Source organism: Mirounga leonina, unplaced genomic scaffold (assembly GCF_011800145.1).
Source record: "Mirounga leonina isolate KUSES-001 unplaced genomic scaffold, KU_Mleo_1.0 Mir_152, whole genome shotgun sequence".
NCBI lineage: Eukaryota > Metazoa > Chordata > Mammalia > Carnivora > Phocidae > Mirounga > Mirounga leonina.
This window is the reverse complement of record NW_023270380.1, coordinates 15,176,439-15,193,603: the sequence shown is the minus strand read 5'-3', so window position 1 is coordinate 15,193,603 and position 17,165 is coordinate 15,176,439. Positions and strand designations below refer to the sequence as shown.

The 17,165-nt window shown below is 37.0% G+C and overlaps 1 protein-coding gene across 8 annotated transcripts in view; it reads left to right on the top strand.

Annotated features, from left to right (window-relative positions):
- Positions 1-17,165, top strand: part of PCDH15 (protocadherin related 15) — a 789,625-nt gene that overhangs the window by 647,076 nt on the left and 125,384 nt on the right. For all 8 annotated transcript variants that reach the window (XM_035008612.1, XM_035008611.1, XM_035008610.1 and 5 more), the window contains 2 exons: positions 9,127-9,236; positions 10,884-11,024. In XM_035008612.1, coding sequence (XP_034864503.1) covers positions 9,127-9,236; positions 10,884-11,024 — 251 coding nt within the window. The remainder of the gene's footprint in view (positions 1-9,126; positions 9,237-10,883; positions 11,025-17,165) is intronic.

Here is a 17,165-nt window from a genome sequence, read left to right as displayed (position 1 = left end):
AAATAAATAAATAAATAAATAAATAAATAAATAAATAAATAAATAAAGTTACCAAGTTTTTTGACCCCCAGAATAATAAGTATTTGCTCATCTTAAGTCCTACTTTTTAAGTAACAGTTTTATTATGTTTGCTTTTATCATATCATTATTTTTTTTTAAGATTTTATTTATTTATTTGAGAGAGAGAGAATGAGAGAGAGCACATGAGAGGGGGGAGGGGCAGAGGGAGAAGCAGACTCCCTGCCGAGCAGGGAGCCCAATGTGGGACTCGATCCCGGGACTCCAGGATCATGACCTGAGCTGAAGGCAGTCGCTTAACCAACTGAGCCACCCAGGCGCCCTATCATATTATTTTTATCACAGTAAACAAGTATATACATAAAATTTTAAAGTCCTACTTCCACAGAGATGTGCACCAAAGAACAAGGATCTCTAGTATGTTATATGTATAATTACAGATATTTCATTGGTATGTATTTGTTAGCATTTTAAATCAAGTTGCTTTTCATTTTTATTATGGAAGGATAGTTGACATACAATGTTGTGTTAGTTTGAGGTGTACCACTGAGTAATCTGACAATTGTGTGCATCACTCGGTTACCATGATATGTGTCACCATCTGTCAGCATGCAACATTATTGCAATATTGTTGTTTGGATTCCCTGTGCTATACTTTCATCTCTGTAATTTATTTATTTTATAACTGGAGGTTTGTACCTTAATCCCCTTCAGCTATTTTGCCCCCCTCCGCCTCTCTCCCCTCTGACAACGACCAGTTTATTCTTTGTGTTTATGAGTCTGAATTTTGGTTTTGGGGGGTTTTTTGTTGTTGTTGTGTTTTGATTCCACATATAGTGAGATCATATGGTATTTGTCTTTCTTTGTCTGACCTTTTTCATATAGCATAATACCCTCTAGGTCCATTCATGTTGTTGCAAATGGCAAGATTTCATTATTTCTTATGGCTGAGTAATATTCCATTGTGTATATATACCACATCTTCTTTATTCATACATCTATAGATGGACAGTTACGTTTTATCTTGGCTATTGCAAATAATGTTGCGGTAAATATAGGGGTGCACATATCTTTTTAAATTCATGTTTTTATTTTCTTTTGGGTAAATACCTAGTAGTGGAATTACTGCATCATATGGTATTTCTACTTTTAACTTTTTGAGGAACCTCCATACTGTTTTCTACAGTGACTGCACCAGTTTGCATTCCCACCAACAGTGCATGAGGGTTCCCTTTTCTCCACATCCTCACCAACACTTGTTATTGCTTGTCTTTTGACACTAGCCATTCCATCTGGTGCGAGGTGATAGCTCATTGTGGTTTTGGTTTGTATTTCCCTGATGATGAGTGATGTTGAGCATCTTTCCATGTACCTGTTGGCCATCTGGATGTCTTCTTTGGAAAAAATATCTATTCATTTGCCCATTTATAAATTGGATTATTTGTTTTTTTCATGTTGACTTGTAGAAGTTCTTTATGTATTATGAATATTGACCCCTTATGGATATATAATTTGCAAGTATTTCTACCTATTCAGTAGGTTGCCTTTTTGTTTTATTGTTTTCTTTGCTTTAAAGTATTCAAGTTTTTTGTTGTTGTTGTTCCCCCATCTATGAGACAAACTTGTATAGCAGTATAATATTTATGGTAAACTTCCAGAAGTATAGCCCATAAAATAGTGTATTAATAAAGCCATAATTTATGGAGTACCTCCTTTATGCTAGATTTAAGGAAAGCTTTTTGTCCACATTTTGTCCCTTAGTACACTCCACCATCTTCCAAAGTAGGTAATGTCCCCATTTTACAGATTAAAAAAATAAGAATGGGGAAGCTAAGAATTTTTGCAAGGTCACATATGTAGTAAGTAAATTCTTAAGCCAGAATTTTATAAATGATATTCCTATGGACCTACTAATTCAGAATCTTCAAGCATGATGCACAAAAAAATCTGAAAATTTTAATAAATTCTTCAGGTAATTCTTATTAGGTTGAGAGCCAATGACTAAGCAAGATTAGATAAACTCTATTAATGCAAATAATAAATGAAACCAATGAACACATGCACCCTAGATTGCAGATTTAGCTTCGTATAGTTTTATGAACTTGAGAAATGGTTTACTACTCAAGGCATCAGTTTTCTTGTATTCAAGATGAGGACACTTCATGGACCTGAAAAGAAGCAAAACTCTTAAAATAGCAAGCACCTTTGGAAAAGATGTAAAAAAAATATAGCATCTAACTATTTGGTTCTTTATTAATTTTTTTATCTGCAATCCATCCTAAAAAATATGGGAAAGCTAGCATTTCTCTCCTGATTCATGTCTTTTTAAAACTGCTTTTCTTGGTTAAATAAGTAAAATCAGATCACACTGATGCAATTGCTCCAAGATTACCAATAATAGGAGTTCTGGTGGATGCTTTTTTTTTTTTTCTTCCCATTTTCATTAAATTCCCTCATAGTAGATATAAAAACAGTTCCTTAATTGACACTAATTTGCAAATATATTAAATTCAAACATGTCAAAATAAATTAGATTTTTCTCTCAGTAGAAAGAAAGCAATAGAGCCAGATTGAATCCCAGTGAAATTTTATAGCATCTATTTACAAACACTTTTATATCCTAAACTGCACGGTATTTAAAATAATTAGGAGCTTTATGCGACACATACAGCATTGACTTTTATTGTTACATCTTGAACCCAACAATAAAAATAGACTTTAAATTGTAGAATAATTGTTTCATCTATATTTATACTGTAAAGATGGGGTCTACCATTTGAGAACTGCAAAGTCTGTTATTTTAGCATAGTCATTATTCAGATGATTCAGATATGTTAAAATGTATTTAATTGAGACAGATTTATTATAATCTATATTTTCAGGAAAAAATTGAAATGTTAAACAAATATCTATGAATTAATTTTTATATCTATAAGAAAATTGTGTTGTAAGCATTTTGCATATACATTCTGTAGCAGTTAACTTTTCTGGGTCACACTTTATCTGCAAAGATTTATTTCTAAACAACAGGCTTGGAGTTATTTTGATCAATTTTCTTCTTACTAAAATGCAGCTGTTTGTCGTACATTCATACAGTGTAATATGATTGAGCAATAAAAAGTATAAAGCCACCAAAAGACACAGGGGAAGCTTAAGTACATATTGCTAAGTCAGTCCAAAAAGATGACATACTGTCTGATTCCAACCACATGACAGTCTGGAAAAGGCAAAATATGCAGACAGTAAAAAGATCAGTGGTTTCCATAGGTTCAGGCGGAAAGAGGGATGGGTAGCTGAAGAAAAGGAGAATTTAAGTCACCGAAACGATTCTGTATGATATTGTAGTAGTGGATATATGACATTATAAGTCAGTCTAAACCTGTAGAACTCTACAAGGCAAGAGTGAAGCCTCATGTCAACAATGGATTTTAGTTAATCATTATGTATCAATATTGGCTCGTCAATTTTAATTGGCTCATCAGTTTTAACAAATGCACCACACTAATGCCAGATGTTAATAATAGAGCAAACTGGTGGTGGGAGTGTGTATAGGAGCTTTACACTTTCTGTCTAATTTTTCTGTGAACCTAACACTACTCTAAAAACTGAAGTGTGGTATCAAAAATTACATATAGCTGTTGTACATGTAAAATTTAGGGGAGGCAAGGACAATGCAAATAGCAAGATTAATGACATAAAATGTAAATTTGATATCTATCATAATTGAGTTTTTTCAATTGAAATATTATTTATGCTTTTAAGAATTAGCTTAGGTGATTTTGTTTTTTTTTTCTTTTTGTTTAAAGATTTTACTTATTTATTTATTTGAGAGAGAGAGAGAGAGCAAGCAAGAGAGCACAAGGAGTGGGAGCCAGAGAGAGAGAAGCAAACTCCTGGTGGAGTAAGGATCCTGATGCAGGACTCAATCCCAGGACCCCAGGATCATAATGGGAGCTAAAGGCAGATGCTTAGCCGACTGAGCCACCCAGGCACCCCTAGCTTAGGTGATTTTGGAATTTTAGTCAGAATCTGGGGGTTTTGTTTAAAATGGCCAATAAAGCCCAAAATATTGCCCCGGGTAGAGGGGATAAATAGGAGCCAGGGCTACATCGGGGGTATGTCCATGCACATGCACATCAAATCCACTTTGGATCAAGCTTTATGAAAGAGTCTCTGAAGGCATTTTACGAGTATGAAGCCATGAGCTGCTCCCGTGTTCCATCCATATTGGTTGAAGCTATAACCACTGTCCTTAGCATGCTCCTAGCAGTCCTGTCCTGGGGAGGGGGACCCAGCTGATCTCTTGACTCTAAAGATTCATAGGAAAGCCGTGTAGCTCCACTCCTGAGCCTTCTGTGATCCAACTGCCTCTTTTATTGGAAGGGAGCTTTTTCTCAATTATATTGGCAGTAAATCTAGCTTTAAAAAGCAGAATTCCTGAATTCCAGATACCTGACAACTATTTGTTTTTAGTGAGGTGTTAAAAGTTTAAATTGGAAGAGGCTTATTGATGTATTGTTTATTATAAGGTGGATGAATTGCAAGTATATGAATGAATAACAAGGGAAAAACATTTTTAAAAGAAGTTTCTGGGCGCCTGGGTGGCTCAGTTGGTTAAGCGACTGCCTTCGGCTCAGGTCATGATCCTGGAGTCCCGGGATCGAGTCCCACATTGGGCTCCCTGCTCAGCAGGGGGTCTGCTTCTCCCTCTGACCCTCCCCCCTCTCATGTGCTCTCTCTCTCTCAAATAAATAAATAAAATCTTAAAAAAAAAAAAGAAGTTTCTGAGGAATCCTTTCTTTGGCCATAATTCTTCGCTTCTGAAATCAATCAATAGATTTGACTGTACTCCACAGAAAGAAGGGGGGGGGTGATGATAAATCACATGACATCAGACTCAGAGTGGAGTTGGACCAGAAAATACCTTACAGACAGGACTCTAAAAATCACATACTGTCAGCCCATAGATCAAACCAAGTCAGATGTTGTCTTAAAAAATAAATTTCCACTGGGTTCCAAAATATAAAAGTTCACAGAATTCACATAAAAACTTGAACTTCCTTTTTTCTCCCATTTTAAACTCTCACTGCATTGGCAGCATAGCATGGTGGTTGCCCTCATTAAATAGAGCATCAGTGCTCGCCAAGTCCTTCCGTCCACCGAGCTCCCTCTTAATTGATGCCCAGTCCATGTCATTCCATTCCCTTACCTCTCTGTCCTCTCTGTCATCCAGCTTTATAGATCCTGATTTACACCAGCTCTTTCATTTTGTATTCGAGTAACATGTGACTCCTAAGAAAATATGTAATTTGCCCCAATCATGTAACTGGTACTTTCCAGGGTGTAAAACAAAAATAAACTTGGGTCTGCCTTGCAATAAATAGAAAGAATTGAAATTTTGTGATCTAATGCTCATTATCATGGAGGTTCATTTATTTCTAGCCAGGAGAAAATTGCATTTTTATAGTATGTTTTGATTCTGGTAGAAACAAGTGTGTTGGAACAATTAGGACAAAGGTTAACGAGGGGATATTTTGTCTAGAAAGTAAACCCGTTTTAAACATTTACTAACAAATAGAATTTTAAATGCTTTTAGTGGTATGCATAGGATTTAAATTCCTTTTATAATGTTGCCAGTTACTTTTCCCAGTATTGATCATTTCCATCCTAATTGTACAAAAATATACATTAAATGTTGTTTTTAAAGTTTGAAATGAATAGTGACATTTTTTTGGTGTTAAATCTGAAGGTACATTTGCTGCAGACTTTCTATTTCTATACTTTATAAGGATTAAGAAACAAATTATAGAAAGTATAAAATTTAGTTCTTATCTCATGAGTAGTAACAAGATAAACAAGTCAACAATTTAAGCAATGTTTACTTTCACAAGAAGAAATTCAGTTTATGAAAGTGATTCCAGAATCTGGCTAACATATATTTTCTTATATCAAAATGAACTTGTATGATATATTGATCTGTCTTAAGTTAATTTGTTGCTCTTAACATCCAAACCATGTGTATCACTCATCTCTTGCACAAGACAATATTTTTTACAAACTTAATGACTTAAAACAACACATGTATCATCTTGAAGGTTCTATAGGTCAGAAATCAGTTACCTGCATTCTGTGTTTCATTGTTTCAGATAGGTGTGAATCAAGGTGTTGGCCAGGGTCAGTGTCTCATCTGAGGCTTGATTGGAGAAGGGTCTGCTTCCAAGTTTGTGTGGTAGTTGGTAGAATCAGTTATGAGTGGGATGTTGGGCTGAGAGCCTCAGTTGCTTGCTGCCTGGTGGTTAGACATCATATCACCTTTAGTTTCTTGCCATATGGACAATTCCATATGTCCCCTTCTTTCAATCCAGCAAGGGAGAGAGTTAGAGTCTCCTAGCAAGAGGGAACTTGCAGAATACAGTCTTACGTAATGTAATGACTGGGGTGACATCCCATTTTCTTTGCCGTATTCTGTTCATTAGAAGCAAGCTGGAGTCTGGCTGTCTTGCGAGAGGAGAGCAACACGCAAGGGTTGGAATGTCAGGAGGAGGTCCATTTCAGAGACTATCCTGTTTCCATCTCTCTGATTTTCATCCATTCCAGGTTTTCTATTTCACAACCACCATAGTCAATCACTAAGCAATGCAACAAACAGCACAGGGTCTTAATGTCTACTTTATAATCTAAAATACCGTACAAAAGTGTATCTATTCATCATCAAAGCAGTCCATCAAAACCAACCTTAGTGTCACTCTTGTGAATGTCTTCCTTTTTATGGTAGACTGTTATCTTTTCTGCTCAAGGTTACCTAAGGCATCTGTATTCCACTGTGACAGTGTGTAAATAAATTGCTTAGAGAATATAATTGTTGTCTCAGATATGTTACTTTAGAAGTGTCTATCTAGGCAAATGTATCCTTTTCTAATCTAAACATGTTCTTGTTAATTAGTGGGGACATTTTTGGTTGGAAATGGTAGAAATCCTAGATAAAGGAGAAATAAAGGACAAATTGTTTCAGTAACTGAAATGATGAGCTTACCTAGCTTCAAGTATAGCAGCATTTAGAATATTAGGCAAAGTATAGGGGACCTATTTTCAACCTTTGTTATTTCATTTGTTTTGGTACCATGATCAACAAGAACCTGATCAACCTTCTCATAGGGTAACATAAAACAACATTAAAATTTTTTTCTAGTACTTAAAAGAAAATCTCTGGGCAAGACTTTTTTACATGAGACATGAACACTGAGCAAAGAAGATAAAGCATCCCCAGTGGCCAGAGATGGGTAATGTGTCTATCTACACACCTTGGGGATGTAGACTCTGGCAGCCTTACCCAAACTGCTTAGATGGGGTATAGAGGAGGTGTGGTTATCTGCTGTAACAAAAGAAGGCAGAAAAGATGCAGGAGAACAAAATAACATGTGTACATACATACGTACTTTATCCTTTTCATTAAAAGTTATATGGATTAGTTCTTATTCTTTAGCAAAAAAAAATAGTTGTTGAATATGCGATGAATATATGGACCACCATTAAGTGCTAGAGCATCTGTAAAACATCGCTTTACATTTCAGTAACTTAACCAAGCGTATGGACTGTGGTGGCAAAGAACACAGCAATTTGGACATGTTTATAAAGAGCTGTATGTAATTAATTTTCTGGACTGTATGTTTGTAGTTCAGGATTTGTTATTTTATAACAAATTGTTCGGTGAAGGCACAATACAATTGCACAATGTAATCCAAATTAGAAGAACTGGGAGGATGCAGATAAAAATGAGGAGGAATTGGGGCGCCTGGGTGGCTCAGTCAAGCATCTGCCTTCAGCTCAGGTCATGATCCCAGGGTCCTGGGATAGAGCCCTGCATTGGGCTCCCTGCTCAGCGGGGAGCCTGCTTCTCCCTCTCCCACTCCCCCTGCTTGTGTTCCCTCTCTCGCTGTGTCTCTCTCTGTCAAATAAATAAATAAAATCTTTTTTAAAAAAAGTAAATGAAATCTTAAAAAAAATGAGGAGGAACATTAGGAGAGTAAGTATTAAAAAAAAAAGCCAGTGGAGGAAATGATGGTAGGGTTTGTCTTATCAGCTTGAGGAAAGAGGTGGAAGCTTAGAGAAATGGGATGCTCTAGACAGATTGACTGGACTATTCACTGATTTTTTTAAATCTATTGGATCTGGGTAATATAACACCTGTATATTATAAAAGTGAGATTATTTCCATTAATTTAGGATTAAAGTTATGATAGCCTAGTTGCAGTGACCAATACTGTAAGATAAATGGAGATTTTGAGAAGATGTGTTTTTGAAAATATAACTTGGAAATTAAATAAATATCATAGTACTGAGGGCAGAACATGGCTACAGGTAAGCAAAATCAGTGAGTTCAAGAGCAATGTGAGTGTTGTGATGCCCTCTGTTCAAATCCTTTTTTTGTACAGTTAGAGCATCCCAGGAGCACAAGAGTAAGGACTAGAAAGAGTCATCTGGAAGCTGTTGCTTAAATATGCTAACAGCAGTGGCATGAAATCAACATTTTACTTTACAAATTAAGATAGCAAATTGTACCCCCTTCTATTGCTTTCAGTTCAGAAGGTAATTTAGAGAAACAAGTGGAAAGAATTTTTGTATGATGTTGGGCAGATAATAAAATAGTATCCAAAAATAAATTATACCTCAAATTCAAAATAATGCAGGTGATAAGACCTTTACAACCAAGAGCATTTGCATAATTGTGAACACAGTTTGTTAGGGCTGGAGTCTTGATGTGGTACTACTTTGAAAATTTCAGAAAATGGGGCACCTGGGTGGCTCAGTCGGTTAAGCGACTGCCTTCGGCTCAGGTCGTGATCCTGGAGTCCCGGGATCGAGTCCCACATCAGGCTCCCTGCTCGGCAGGGAGTCTGCTTCTCCCTCTGACCCTTCTCCCTCTCATGCTCTCTGTCTCTCATTCTCTCTGTCTCAAATAAATAAATAAAATCTTTAAAAAAAATTTTCAGAAAATGTATTATTCAAATAAATGCACTCACACATGAACTAGCATATTCTATTATTAAATTCAAAACTCTGTCATGACAAATGGACTACAAAAAATGAACCCTCTCTCTTAACCTGCAGACCTCCTCCAGTGAGTGAACTTGCCACCAGAGGGACTATGGTTGGAGTGATTTCAGCAGCGGCCATCAACCAGAGTATCGTGTACTCCATAGTTTCAGGAAACGAAGAAGGTGAGTAGATATTCAGTCTGTGTCTTCACCATAAACTAACACTTGGACCTGGGACTCAGTTCAGATTGAATTATTATTTATGCTATTTTTTTCTAATAAAAACCTATCTAACTTAAATGGAATTTAAGTATTCAATCAGATTAAAAAATTTGGTTATACTAACAAACATGACCCTCCCCCCCCCACCGGAAATACTAACTATCCAATTCTGGAAGCTTTCCTCTTGCCCTCATTTAGGGATATTTTAATGATATCTCTTCAAAATTAACGCATCATACTTTCAGGTTTTGGTCATGATTGTTGCCTACAGGGGTCTCTTCCCACTGTTCTGGACCATCCATGACCTACTCCATGTCATAGCTAGGCTAACACTGAAGAAATTTTAGGATCGCAAATAATTTTGAATGCCCAAAGAGCCACATCCATGATAAAACCCATGTACATTGTGTAATATGATTCCTCAAGTGGTTAACTTAGAAGTAAATAAATAATTTGAGTTTTGTCTACCAACTACTCTTCACTGAGAACAGGATGGTTTGCCAGCTTCTGAGAAGAAGTTCATAGCTGCATTTCTCATCTGTTCTTTTTCTCACCATTATCCACAGTTAGTGGTCCTCTGTTTTTTCCTTTTGATAAATTGGATGGCCTGGCATGTCGTAAGTGGTCAAGAGATAGTCAATATACATTTAGGGTGCCTGGGTGGCTCAGTCGGTTGAGTGTCTGCCCTCAGCTCAGGTCATGATCTCAGGCTCCTGGGATCAAGTCCCTCAGCAGGCTCCCTGCTCGGCAGGGAGCCTGCTTCTCCCTCTCTGTCCCTCCCTCCCCCACACTCATGCTCTCTCTATGTCTCTCTCAAAAACAAATAAATAAAATCTTTTAAAAAAAGAAATAGTCAATATACACTTAATAAATACATGAATGTTCAATATTTAATATTTAGTAAGTGGATGAATATAAAATTAAGCAATTCTCAAGGAAATTATAAAGGCTCTTTTTTAAAAAAAGATTTTATTTATTTATTTTATAGAGAGAGACACAGTGAGAGAGGGAACACAAGCAGGGGGAGTGGGGGAGGGAGAAGCAGGCTTCCTGCGGGGCTCATTCCCAGGACCCTGGGATCATGACCTGAGCTGAAGGCAGATGCTTAACTGACTGAGCCACCCAGGTGCCCCTGTGAAGGCTCTTTTTAAGTATTTCAGTGATCAACCATTACTAGAAATGGCTGCCCTTGTAGCAAGGGCAGGACATCTTACTTTTCTTACTTTCTTCTTTGTTCCTACTTTACTGCTATGCCTTCTCCCTAAATATCAGGAACATCTAATGCCCTTTAGTATTTAAAGGACCATCCGAATCTACCATGATGGATATAGTGTGCAGTGCTTCCCAAATTTAATTGACTGATGAAACATTGTTTTCCAGGAGACTCTCAACATAACTAGAAAATTAAGGTGTTCACTTAAGGATACACTGATGATAATTTGAAGAGATGGAACACAGCTTCCAAAAGCCAGCATCCTGTCATCTTCATGCATTACTCCTGTTTACAAGGAGTATTTTTTAAAATCACAGTGCCTTTTAAAGAGGATTCTTTTTTTTTTTTTCTTACAGTGTGAAGGAAATGACCAAAGAACTGTATTTTAATTGCAGATATGTTCGGAATTAACAACATCACAGGTGTTATCTATGTGAATGCCCCCCTGGATTATGAGACCAGGACAAGCTACGTACTTCGCGTCCAGGCTGATTCCCTGGAAGTGGTCCTCGCCAATCTCCGAGTCCCTTCGAAAAGTAAGTTATATTACTTAAGCATTCCGGAAGGATTTTATGGTGCTTCTGCTCATTTTCTGATGAAATACATAGGTCCAAAAGTTATCATTAGAGAATGTGGGGAGATCAGTAGTACTTGGAGCTGATTGCCCATCCATTTTAACAGCTGATAGAGGACAGTGCTGGCAGTGATTTCATACTCCTGAAATATCAAGGCAATAACACACCATCTTCAAACTGGGTATACGATATTGCTAGAATCAACTTTATTCTTAATCCCACTGTGAAGCTCTGGCAAACTCTCTGGTGTGTATATTGTTAATGGGTACAGGACTGCCCGACATTCTCTTGAATTGTGTGGTCTCTTGTACTTAACTGATTTTCTTAGCACAGAGGAAAATGCATCTTAAGAGAGCAACTAACATTTATTGTAAGTTATATGTGGCATTATATTTAATTCACATCCATTTCTAGGAGATGGAAATTATTATTCCCATTTTACAAAGACAAGATAAGTTTAAGTGACTTTTTAAAAATGATGCTGTTGGTAAATGAAAACCCAGAGATTTAAGCTCACAGCTTTTGACTCCAGAATCGTTCTCCAACATCTGTGTGATACAGTTTACCAACATAAGAGAGCAAGTAAAGCCAATTTGTGAAGGGCACGAGCAGAGATTCTGGGAGATGTTACTAATAACAAGATAAATGCTGTTCTTTTCCGTCCATTGAGGTAATATTCCTTTGCACTTCAGGCAGTTCATCTTTTTATAATCACGCCAACTTTTTTAGAATTTAGAAGACCCGAGAAAACCAAATTAAATTTAACCATTAGGGAACGGAGGCTCAGAGAGAGCATGAAGGGGGAAACAGGCTCTGAAACAGGCTCCTTTCACTCCAGGGCCCTTCTTGGACATCCTATGCCAACACTACGCCAATCAGCATCTTTAGAAGGGGAGGAGGGAAAATGAAGAGCCTGTGAGAACCCCAGCGAGGGTACAGGTATAAAGCGAGAGCCACAGAGCCTAGGTGGTGGAAGAAGGGAGAGCAAGGTAGATAGAAAAGGCAAGAGATGTGCCCTAGAATTTTCTCTACCAGTGTGCAGTAATTGATTATCCTAAAAGTAATCACTTCTTTTTTATTTCTTTCAAGTCTCACTTACTGATCTAGTGTGGAGGGTTGCACAGTTGCTCAGAAAGGTACAACCAAGTCATTTGAAAAAAATCAGATTATACATGGTATATTTTTGGAATTAAGGAAATTAAGTTGTCTTCGGTGATTATTCATCACTTGCGTAATTAAATTGTTTTAAAAATATCAGGACGGTTTCTTGAGTTCTTAAAATCTTTAACCGTGGGCAATTATATTTTTATAAAATATAGAGGAAGCTTCAAATTGTCAATTGAATTGACTAAATCAGGAATCAAAAGGTTAGAGTAGCTCTAAATTATGTAATGCAAACCACCTTATTGCAACTAGGGAAAACATGGAAACTACTTGAAAACTATATTTGTCATCTTTCTTTGAAAAAAATGAACAGTTAGATTTAGAAAGAAAAATCTGCTAAGTATTTAGGTCTTAGAACTTGGCATTTTTCAGGAAATAGCTCCAATTTCTAGGAATAAAGGCATATCGATATCTCACATGTGAATATGATACAACTAGTTCCTGGTACTTTAATGTAAATCTAATCTACGGCTAATAAAAGTTTCACTAATATACCTCTGTATACTTACATGTGCCCAAGAATGCATGGAGAGCTACGACCAGCTAGCAGGTGTGTGCCTTAGCCTCTCAGAAGCACATGAAATCTAAAAGCTAAATGCTAGTTTGTTTAATGCTTGTTGCTTTTAATATTGTTATTATCATTTCATGACTGACCTCTGCCTCTGGAGTCTGAGATACAAACTCATGTATTTAAACCACAGTTTCATTTATTAATGACTGTTAATGGCCTATAATGAATCCCTAGTTCATTAGCTCTGCAAAAATAAAGCCATTATGTAAATTAGGTTAATTAATTAATCGTTTAAAGGTTTATCCCTGCTTTAGAATTCGCTGCCGCATGGTCTTCAGCTCTGCCATATGTCACATGAATAAAGCTAATAAACAAAAGAGGTTTGATTCATTGAAGAAATATTTTATTGCCATTTCTTTGCCAACAATTTGTTAATGAAATCATTTTCAAAGTAAGTTTTATAACTATGCTGTAAATGGATTTAATATTTAAATGCAATTTAATAATTAAAATAGAACAATTTCAGAACTCATTTCATAACTTTGACACTAGGAATCTTTAAAACATTCTGATCTTTTAGTATGGACATTTCAAATGTACATAAAATTCCAGAGAATATTATAATGAACCTTCAAGTGTCAACTACCCAGCTTTACCAATGGTGTTCTCAACCATTCCTTCCTTATTATTTTGAAGTACATCAGAGACACAATATTTCATCTGCAAATATCTCAATATGTATCTCTTAAAGATAAGGACTCAAAACTTAATCACAACACCATTATTACTCCACCCATATTAATAAAAATTCCTCAATATCAATGAATATCCAGTCAATATTATATTAAAAAGAATCCTAATAAGGTCCATATATTGCACTTGGTTGAAAAGTATTTCAAGTGTCCCTTTTAAAATATAGACTTCCCTCCCACCATACCTTTTAATTCCCTTTAATGTCTATTTGTTCAAGAAATGAGATTTCTGAAGCCCGGGTTTCAATGAGCATGCCTCTAAGTGGTCATTTCATATTTTTCTTTATCTCCTTTATTTCCTGTAAAATGATAGAGCTAGAGGCTTGGTTAGATTTAGTTTGTTTTTTTAAATGAATAAATTGTAGGTGATATCCACTGCTTCCCCAGAGAGGCACGCCCATCCCTCTGACTTTCCTTTCCTGAGGGCTGTCACCACCGGGGGTCATGTCCTACCTATTGATTCCATCCTTCCATTTCTTCTGTTTGTAGTAGCCAAACCTTTCCACAAAGAGAAACTCTTCCACATCAAATATTTGACTACCCTGACGTCCTCTTTTTATAGGAAAGACAGGAAAAAATGTTTGATTCTTCCCTTTTATTTCCTGGTTTTCAAAATAATGCGTTGATTCACTATCATACTCCAAATGCGACCACTGAAATAACACAAAATTTGGGTTTTATGGGTCGTATGGTCTTTGTTGAACTACTCAGTCCTGTGGTAGCTGAAAAGAAGGGAGATACAGTCTGTAAACAAAATGGTGGGCAGTTCTCCAACGCTAAGCAAATGGGTGTGGCTCCACTCCAACTCGGTTCTATTTGACCGCACCATCTGCAGGCCAGACTTCGACTGTTCTCTTACTTTTACTTTACATAATCCACTTGGCGCCTCCCGGGCTGTTTGTGTATCTCCTACTGTGAGCAATGCTTCTGCTTCATCTACTTCCTTTTCCCACATATCGCATTTGAAGAAATATTGTTTTATTCCTGTTAATATCAATAAGATAATCAGTCATCTAGTTGTCTACAGTTTGTCCTGTGGTAGACTCCTCACAGTAGGCTTACAAGAATAGCATTACCTATATTTTTGTGCATTAATGACAGTTTATCTGTGGACCTGAAAACTGAACATAAATTTGGCTAGATATGAAAGACCTCGGGGGGTGCCTGGGTGGCTCAGTCGTTAAGCATCTGCCTTCGGTTCAGGTCATGATTCCAGGGTCCTGGGATCGAGCCCTGCGTCAGACTCCCTGCTCTGTGGGAAGCCTGCTTCTCCCTCTCCCCCTCCCCCTGCTTGTGTTCCCTCTCTCGCTGTCTCTCTTTCTCTGTCAAATAAATAAATAAAAATCTTAAAAAAAAAAAAAAAGAAAGAAAGACTTCGGGCGCCTGGGTGGCTCGGTCAGTTAAGTGTCCAACTCTTGGTTGTTCAGGCTGTGATCTCTGGGTCCTGGGATATTGCCCAGGGTCAGGCTACACTCCGTGCGGCGTCTGCTTCTCCCTCTCCCTCTGCCCCTTACCCCCACTCATGCTCTCAATCTCTCTCTCTCTCACAAATAAATAAAATCTTAAAAAACAAAAAGCCTTGACTCATATTTTCTCTTTCTTCAGCTTAAATATCTCACTCCGTTTTTTTCTCCCATGAAACATCACTGCCAAAAAGTATAATGACAAAATGGTTTTCTTTTCCAATGCATGTTGGTTTTATTTCTGAATTTCCAAAGAATTTACTGTTTTTTCTTTAAAGTTCAGTAGTTTTATTGGAATGTGTCTCCATTTTGGCTATTCTGAGTCATTTTCTGCCTCTACACATAGTATATGCATTCGAACCTTATTTCAGAAATTTTTTCTTGAATTCTACATTTTTATTTTTTTCTTGTTTTATTAACTTGTTTTTTATCATAGGACACTCCTACTGCACAAATAATGAATCATTTCCTATCTTTTATATCCCTTTCTCTCTATCTCTTTAATATCTTTCTTCATTGCATTTAGATGTTTTTAAGATTTTAATTTATGAGTTTTTCTAAATTCTGATATGTGTTTTTCTTCCAAGACTTCTCTTCTTTTCATAAACTATTTTAGTTTGTTTCAAAATACTAATGTACAGTTTGCATTTTTTTTAAATACCTTTATTTTTTTAAGAGCCATTGTTTTGATCACTGGGTTTTTGTTTTTTTTTTTTACCTTGTGGGTTTTGACCATGGTCCTTTTCTATTTTTCATGTATCGGTGAAATTATTTTTTCTACAGTCAAAAAAGGAAGGTGGCTGATAAAACAGCTTTTCTAGCTCTAGACTATTCTTTCAGTTATTTTCACAGAGTGATAAAAAGAAATGTTATCCTTTTACTTTTAGAAATCAGCTTTTTTCAGCACTCCCACTTTCACTGGAGAAATTTCTCTCTCTCTCTTTTTTTTCTTTTTTTGCCCTATTGTGTCTGTCCTGCTCAGTTTATATTCTGTTCTCAGGGTTTCCCCTTTCTCTGTAGTGTGGAGTTTTGCTCTATCGCTTTCCTATTACCTCAGTCAGATGTCCACTTAATGCGTGCTGGCGACTTTGAAACTCACTGGCTCCCAGGGCAACAGAAATGCTTAGCCCTCCCTCAGCTTCCCTAAAAACAGTTGCCGTTATCATATTTGCTGATAATACAGAGATCTTGTTTCCATCTGTTGTTTTCTCTAGTTGCTCATGTTCTGTGATTTGGAGATTAGCTTGTTGTGGTATTTAGTTGGAGATATGATCTGTGGGTTTTTGGTTTGATTGCTAGGATATTATCCTAATTACAAAAATGGGATAGTGAGGAGACCTAGAAGCAAGAGACTCCCACAAAAATAACTATATAGGTTATAATTTAGTTCCATGGCTGCTGATAAAAGAAACCCCTGGGTCAGAGACTAAGGACCTTGTTACTCACAATGAGAGTATTAGCATGTGTATCAAAGTGGCACCTAGCATACGACGTGGGTCCCTGAGCTCCAGACCCCATGGCAGGTGTAGGGCCAGGGAAGACCTGCCCTGAGTGGAATGCACTACGGTAGGGGCAGGGGACACGGAGCTTGGAGACTCTGCCACTTTTATAGCAAGCAATAGCAGTCTTCCTAGAAAGAGATGGGGGAAATTGCCGGACGGCGTGATGCATTTCTGCGAAGGATTATCTCACTTTTCAGAATTGCCAGCTACGTAAATAGTTCTGTGTCCCTGGTAGAGAAAAAGGGTCCAAGCAGTGCAGTTTTGGCACACTCAGCAGGACACGTGGAGGTGCAAGACTCCCGCAGTATCCTGTCCCTCATGCTCGGCCATTCAAATTCCTGACTGTAACGAGGCACGATTCAGGAAGATTCGGATATCACGTTTCACCTCAATCATCTTCTTCAACTCCCTAAATACACATCTTAATCCAAGGATACTTGAAACAATTGTTGAATCAGTGGAACTGTTTCACAGCTGAAGACTTTTAGAGAATGAGCTCTAGAACCCTCTCAGGTTTTTGTACTGTTAGCTGTTACCAAGTTTAGGATTAAGTTTTCACTTGTGTGCTTTAGATTTTTCAACAGGGCTTCTAGATAAATTTAGCCTTTCTTAACTGCTTTTATCATTAAACTCCATTAATCATTTAGGCAGTTATAATAAACATATGACCAAATGAATGAACAAATGATGAATAAAATAGTCCAAATTAA